At 38.5% G+C, this 7,886-nt stretch overlaps 1 protein-coding gene across 2 annotated transcripts; it reads right to left on the reverse strand.

Annotated features, from left to right (window-relative positions):
• Positions 1–1,527: 1,527 nt before the first annotated feature.
• On the reverse strand, positions 1,528–6,398 carry LOC113283096. Of its 2 annotated transcripts, none has more exons than XM_026532248.1 (2): positions 5,948–6,398; positions 1,528–4,692 (listed from the first exon to the last, which is right to left on the reverse strand). In XM_026532248.1, the coding sequence occupies exon 2, from the start codon at positions 2,465–2,467 to the stop codon at positions 1,745–1,747; it is 723 nt and encodes a 240-aa protein (XP_026388033.1). In that variant the 5' UTR covers positions 2,468–4,692; positions 5,948–6,398; the 3' UTR covers positions 1,528–1,744. Both variants share the same exon structure in this region, with proteins under 2 accessions (XP_026388033.1, XP_026388034.1).
• Between the last annotated feature and the right edge of the window lie 1,488 nt (positions 6,399–7,886).

Below are 7,886 nucleotides of genomic sequence, written 5' to 3' on the forward strand. Positions count from 1 at the left end.
AAGGCATATTTGCCAAATTAACAGTCATTGTACACGGTTCAGTACCCGAACCACTGTGTATATTCTTATATGTGATTTCAAGACTAATTCTCACATGCTTACTTGAAACCCTAATTAGAGTTTCATCCAAACAGAGAAAGTGTTTGCTTGAATCTCAAGTTATCTTAGCTTGAATTCTAACCAACCATTGGTCTTGAACATCTATAAATAGAGATGTTATTTCAACTGGAAAATCAATCCCTGACACTTCTTTGTCCTAGTTTATAGCTAGAATTGTCCTATATTGACCAAAGTTTCCTTTGTGAAAAGTTATTAGGTTTACGACTAAAAGACTTCGGTTTGGGGATTCGTTAAACCAGGTCTAACTATATTTTACCTTGATAGTTCGTGTATCCCGATCTTGCTTGTCTATTATCGAGGTTCTCATAATATCTTTCAGGCAAGATAGATAGTAATCGCAAAGTCTCTTCATCTCAAACTTTGTGGTTCTTCAACATAGATATTTGAAAACTATACTTAATTGATAAGTTGAAGATTGTTCTTGAGAGGTGGTAAAAATCCAGGATTTTCATCTAAGTGAGTGTAAGTGTTACGTGTTTGCGAGGTTTGCTAGATTTATCCATTGCAAACATATTTCCAAGCCTTGGTCTTCAATCTAAAGGGAAATTAAATAGGCTTATCTGTTATAGACAGATTGGTATCAAAAGTCTTCACTTAGGTTGAAGAAACTCTTAAGTTGTAAAGGACGTCAGCTAAAGGAATCAACTGCGTAGAGCCTTTCGAAATTCAAGATACGTAAGGAACGCGACTGTGATTAAATCGCTTGGAGGGTGGATTCGATCTCAACTACATTCCAGTCTGAAGTCTGATAGTAGGCTAGTGTTTATGGCGATTTAATACAGTTTGGTGTTCAAATCTGGATGAGGTCCCGGGGTTTTCTGCTCTTCCAGTTTCGTCGTTAACAAAAATTATAGTTTCTTGTGTTTTTATCTTTCCGTGTTATATTCTGTAGCTTTGTAATTGGATTTACACCTGTAGTGCGTATTCAATTTTATTAGATACGTATGTATAGTTGTGATTGATTATGCGACCTGTTTCTGGTAGAATTCGTATCTTGAATGATACATAACAAGTTTATTACTTGGCAGAATTCCAATTAAATTATTTGGATACGATTAGACTGATCTTGGATATTGTTTTTTGAGTTCATCTAAGTGTTGTTCATAACAATCAAGTCCACATACTCCATATTCTATACTTTTTGATTGAGAAGAGATAGAGATATGAACTCTATATACATGTTTTCAAGGATCATTAAGTTAGTCTTGCGTCCGACTTAGGTTTTTTCCATATAGATTGCCGAAACAAAAAGCTGGTGTTGTACTTGGTAACCTCTCATGTTCACATTGATTGTATTGTTGTCTTAATTATGCTTTGTAGTGATCTACACTATACTTGATAACGATAGATAAATCTTCAGGATCTACACTGAAGATTCAGAGATAAGAAAACCTCAGAGAGGCAGAGAAACAAAACTGGTTATCTTTTTCATTTCCTGACAAAGAGTTTCGACTCAACACATATAGGGTTAGAAAGGCACATGTGTGAAGTGCACGATTCAATTGTTACACCCTAAGAAAGCACATGTACCTGTCACACATAATTTACTTATTACACCCAGAATTTACTAAATACACCCATAGTTCTAGATGCCCTTAACAAGGGACATGACAAATGCCCATCCCTACAGCTTATACTTGTCCTCAAGTATAAATTTAGGAAACTGGGATGTGATTAAAGTTGTGTCTTCCCACCAGCAATCGCCTTCAGCGGCATGAGACCATTGCACCATAAGCTGTGGAACTTGTTGACGACCTTTTATGATAGCACGAGAATCGATGACTGCAACTGGATTAACCTTCATCAGTCCATCTCTATCAAGTGATGGCAAGCATGTTTGTGGAATAACTCCTTGACCCACCTTGGTTTTTAATTGAGACACATGAAAGATTGGATGAATACGAGAAGTAGGAGGCAATTGAAGTTTATAAGCTACCTGACCAATACGTTGCATCACTTGGTAAGGGACAAAGAATTTTTCTGACAGCTTAAGATTCTTGTGCAGTCGGACTGTGGTTTGGAGATAAGGTTGCAGGTGCAAGTAAACCCAGTCTCCAACCTGGGATGAGCGTTCAACGCGTTTCTTGTCAGTTAAGTGCTTGATGCGGTGCTGAGCTTCAAGTAGATTATGATGCAACACTTCTAATAACATCTTGTGCTGGTGCAGGTAGTCTTTCACAGTGGGGTTACCAATTGTGGAGCAAGAATATAACCCAACCTGAGTAGGGTCGTAGTCGTACAAGGCCTGGAATGGTGTCAGCTTGAGGCTTGAGTGGTATGTGGTATTAAACCACCATTCTGCTAGAGAAAGCCAAGAGACCCATTTAACAGGTCTATAGCTGCACATACATCTGAGATAAGACTCCAGGAAAGCGTTGGTACGTTCCGTATGGCCATCAGTTTGTAGATGGTACGATGTACTAAGATGTAGAGAAGTATCAGCAGCTTGGAACAATGCACGCCAGAAAGCACTTAGAAATATAACATCTCTGTCAGATACGATTGTCTCTGGTACCCCATGAATTTTAAGTATAAAGTCTAAGAAAATTCTCGCTACGAACTGGGCAGTATAAGGGTGGCTTAAAGCTGTAGAATGGCTATATTTAGTGAAGCGGTCGACAATAACCAAAATTTCCCCTCTAACCTATGATTTCGGCAGGCCAGTTATGAAATCCATGCTCAAATGTTTCCAAGCTTGGTCTGGGACAGGCAGGGACTGGAGTAGGCCGGCTGGTGGAGTGTGTTCCACCTTGTTCTGTTGGCAAACATCGCATTCCTGAATGAATGTGACTAAGTCCTTCTTCATGCCGTTCCAATAAAAATAAGCTTTGTCCCGTTGATAGCAAGCTTGCATGTCGGAGTGACCTCCAATAGCTGAAGAACGGACAACTGCTAAGACTTTCTGACGAACCCCACCAGTAGAGCCAATATAGATTTTTCCATTTAGCTTGAGTATTCCTTGAGAGTAGGTGTAGCCATCCTTATGCACTGGAGTAAGAAGCAGCTAGGGAATCAGTTCTTACGCTAACTTGTCCTCTTCATAACTTTCTTGAACTTTCACAAGCCATCTTGGTTGAATTGCAGTCATTGATGAACAAGATACCCTGGATAAGGCATCTGCGACTCTATTCTCGGATCCTTTCTTGTAATGAAGCGTATATTCGAAACCCAGCAATTTGGTGAGCCATTTCTGCTGGAACATAGTGTGTAGCCGCTGATCCATAAAGTATTTAAGACTCTGATGGTCTGTAAAGATTTTGAAGTGAGAACCTAACAAGAACGAACGCCAATGATTTACCTCCATCACAATACTCAGAAATTCCTTCTCGTAGGTGGATAGTGACTTGTAGCATAGGCCCATAGCTTTGCTGAAAAAAGCAATGGGTCTCCCTGATTGCATCAAGAAATGCACCCACATCGCTATTACTTACATCAGTCTCTACCCCAAACTCCTTAGTGAAATCAGGTAGAATGAGAACCGAAGTTGTAGTTACAACTCTATTCAATTGTTCAAAAGCAGATCCCGCAGCTGAAGACCAAGATAAATTGTTCTTCTTCAACAATGTAGTTAAGGGTTGACAAATAAGGCCGTAATCCTTAACAAATTTGTGGTATTACCCTGTTAAACCCAAGAACCCACGCGAGCCTTTGAGTGTTGTAGGTCTTGGCCAATTTAGCATGCATTCTATTTTGGCTTTGTCAGCTGCTACCCCTTCACCACTAATAATATGACCTAAGTATTCTAGTTGGTGCTGACCAAAACTGCATTTACTATGCTTAGCTAGGAGTGAATGTTCTTGCAGAATGGCTAATGCAGTACGAAGTTGTATGCAATGAGAGGCTAAGTCAGGGCTATAGACTAGTATGTCATCGGAAAAAACAAGAATGAATTTCCGCAGGTAGGGTTTGGAAATATTATTCATGAGTGATTGGAAGGTTGTCGGGGCATAAGTAAGCCCAAAAGGCATGACTCAAAATTCAAAATGACAGTGGTATGTAAGGAAAACAATTTTCTGTACATCCTATGCGTGTACTCAAATCTGATGATAACCAGATCGAAGGTCAATCTTATAAAAAATTGTAGAGCCATGTAGCTCAGCAAGTAACTCATCGATAAGGGGTATGGGGTACTTATCTTTGACAATGATGGAGTTAAGCTTGCGGTAGTAGACGCAGAAACGCCAATCGCCATCCTTCTTATTGACCAACATCATCGGAGAAGAGAATGGGTTGTGGCTATGCTGAATGACCCCAGTGTTGATCATTTCTTGAACTAGCTTCTCGATTACTGCTTTCTGCACAAATGGTACTCTGTGTGGCCGCTGGTTCAGTGGAGTTGAGTTTGGAACCAAGGGAATGTGATAATCGTGTGCTCTTGCTGGTGGAAGTGAGGTTGGCAATTTAAAGACGGAAGAGAACTGGTCCAAGACTTCAGCAATTGGAGCAGCAATGTCAGTTGATGCAGCTGTAGCCGAGATAGATGATAATTGACCAAACAAAACTGGGTCACCACTGCGAAGAAGCTTCTTAAAATGCATGCTTGACATGAGAGAGATGTTAACCCCTTCCTCCCTGTGACCAATCAACTCAATATCAGTGCCATTATGTTTAAATTTAATAGTGAGCTTCTTGAAATAAAAAAGCATTGGGCTCAATTCACGCATCCAGTCTGCACCGAGAACCATATCACATCCTCCTAAGTCAAGAAGGTGCGAGTCATGAGAAAAGGTGTGACCCTGCATAACCCAAGTAAACTCTGTACACTTAGCTTGGCTCAACAGCTTGTTTCCATCGGATACTGTAACTTGCAATGCTTGAGTTGGAAGTATAGTGCAACCACTTCGTTTGGCAGCAGATGGATCGAGAAAACTGTGGGTACTGCTGCTGTCTACTAGAATAGTCAATCCCTAAGTCTTCACCTGTCCTTTAATCTTAATGGTAGAGTGAGAGATGTTACCCTCTAAGGCATAGACTGATATTTCTATTTCTTCATCCACTTCTACAATAGTTGGACAAGAGCCATCATCGACTCCCCCAGACTGTAACCCCTCTTCTTCATATGTTACTATCATATACAACCGCTGCTTTCGAAAGTCATGGCCCTTTATCCATGGTTCATCGCAATTGTAGCATAGCCCTTTTTCCATTTTGGCACACATTTCACCATATGTAAGCTTCTTTACTGGCTTCATTCTTGGGCTGGTGGAAGGACTGGTAGCAGTTGGTGCAGTGACTGATGGAGTTAGATGTGGTATTTGGTTGGGAACTGTTAATGGCCTACCCCTATAAGAAGATCTGTTGGAGAATCGTGGTTGAGATTTTGCAGCCCTGTCTAGGATACATTCTTGTCTTCTAGCTAGGAAAATAGCTTGTTGTAAGGTATTAGGGTCAAACATTTGCACTACTAACCTAATATCTTCTTTCAGACCACTAATAAAGCTCTGGATGAAATACTCTTCAGAGAGAGATGGATTCTTAGCTAACATCAAGGCTTTCAATTCTTCAAATCGTTCTTGGTATTCCAAAACTCTAGTGGTTTGATCAAGTTTGTTAAATTCTCTTATAAAATTATCATGGCCTAAGTCTTGGAACCTAGTACAGACATCTATAATGAAATCCTCCCAATACAAAATACCCTTACCTGTTTGGTAATCCTGAAACCAAACATATGATTTTCCCTCCAAGTACAAGGTGGCCATGTGTACGTTTTGTTCATCATTCATTTGATGTAAAAAGAACTATGTCTTGCATTTACGGATCCAATCTCTAGGGTTAGTACCATCAAAACGTGGGAAATCAACCTTAGGTATGTAATTAGCAAACTGACCTTCACCTGTGTGATGATGCTGAATGAATCTCGGATGATTAGTTTGTTGATAACCCTGAAATTGATTGTTAGAAGATGGATCGGGTAGTTCTCCTTCTTCCCAAGGATGATTAGTTTCACCTCCATGATGTTGACCTTGTGAAAAGACGGATCTATCAAGAAACAACTGCAACTTCTGGTCCAAATAATTTTGGGCAGTACGAAGAAGATGCAGTTGATTATCGATATCCGTCTTCATTTTTGACATATCCCCTTTCACTTCGTCACCCAATTCCCGCAAATCTAAGCTCAATTTCTTGGTGAAATCATCCAATTTCTTTAATCTGGTGCCATCAGCCATATTGATACCACTTGTAGTGATCTACACTACACTTGATAAAGATAGATAAATCTTCAGGATCTACACAGAAGATTCAGAGATAAGAAAACCTGAAAGAGGCAGAGAAACAAAACTGATTATCTTTTTCATTTCCTCACAAAGAGTTTCGACTCAACACAAATAGGGTTAGAAATGCACATGTGTGAAGTGCACGATTCAATTGCTACACCCTAAGAAATCATATGTGCCTGTCACACAGAATTTACTTATTACACCCAGAATTTACTAAATACACCCATAGTTCTAGATGCCCTTAACAAGGGACATGACATGCTTTTGATGCATCATTTGTTATGTTTTCCGTTGCGCTATGTTATTTTTGGAATTTTCCCACTGGGTTGTGGTTGCTCACCCCTTTCCCCTTCTTTCTACAGAGTATGCCGATGAAGAAAAATAAATTTATAATTTATCACGGGGATTTGACATCGGTATTTCAATATCATCATATTATGATTTACTTGAATTATTGATTACTTAAAATATTAATTTGTGGAGAAAAACATGTATTGTTGCTAGTGAATTCTTAGGGATTCAAAACTTGAAGCATGAAACATAAAAAAAAAATAAGTGATTCGAAATTAACATGAACAAAGTTTATCATATTTCTAAAATTTGTTTTGGAATTTATTTTTCCCTCAACGCCTCATTCTCATAGAACAACTACCATTTTGTTGTCTTTATTTTTCCAAGGGTTTTTGAAATAATTTTCTCATCTGAACCAAATAGTATGATTTTCTTGTCTTGACTGCGGCTTTATTTTTATTTTTATTTTATTTTTTTTGAAACTTTTCCTCATCAGAATTAATATGGTAGTTGTTTGTCCAGCGATCCCTGGAGATAAACTTAAATATAGTGCACTGGTAGATGTTGTCGACGGTATATCAGACCTCCTTATGATCTTCCCATTCTCCCAATCCCTATGTATCAGCACAACCAACCTGTCATATGCATTAACATATTTGGATACCAAAATTTAACCAATTATAAAACCAACTTGACTAAGGTGGAAATATTAAATAACAAATGCAATGGGATTAAGCTGAATACACGTTACCAAATCTTTTTTTTTTTGTTAGTGTGAACAGTGACCATGCATGTAATCCATGTTCTCTGGTCAATCCCATCTAATTTTTTTGATGAGGGAATTTTTCGATTTTAATTTTGAGCTTTGAAGAAAGTTTACGCAAGTCATTGAAAAATATATACAACGAAATAAAGTTTGGTGTCACAAAAATTATCTCCTGCGACCACAAAAATTTTCCACGACGATGATTTGACGACAATTTTTATTTTGTTCCAAATTTTATTTAGCGACTAAACAAGGTAGTTTCGTGACAAAACTATTTGTCCCCAAATGTGATTTTTGTTATGGTGAATTCTTCATCATTCTCTGCTGTCATCATTTTCTCTCTTATATTTTTCTCTAATTTTTCCAGTCCATCTTTCTCTTCAAAATCTCTGCCTGTTTCTACTAAGAAAGTGATTGTTTCTCTATACTATGAATCATTATATCTTGCATGTGCTGGGTTCATTGTGCATAACCTGTCGAAACTAGATGAA

The sequence above is a fragment of the Papaver somniferum genome, chromosome 5 (genome assembly GCF_003573695.1).
Source record: "Papaver somniferum cultivar HN1 chromosome 5, ASM357369v1, whole genome shotgun sequence".
NCBI classification, from domain to species: domain Eukaryota; kingdom Viridiplantae; phylum Streptophyta; class Magnoliopsida; order Ranunculales; family Papaveraceae; genus Papaver; species Papaver somniferum.

Excerpts from the sequence above, each read along its gene's own strand:
- LOC113283096 (XM_026532248.1), bottom strand. The coding sequence starts at position 2,467 with ATGTGCAGCTATAGACCTGTTAAATGGGTCTCTTGGCTTTCTCTAGCA.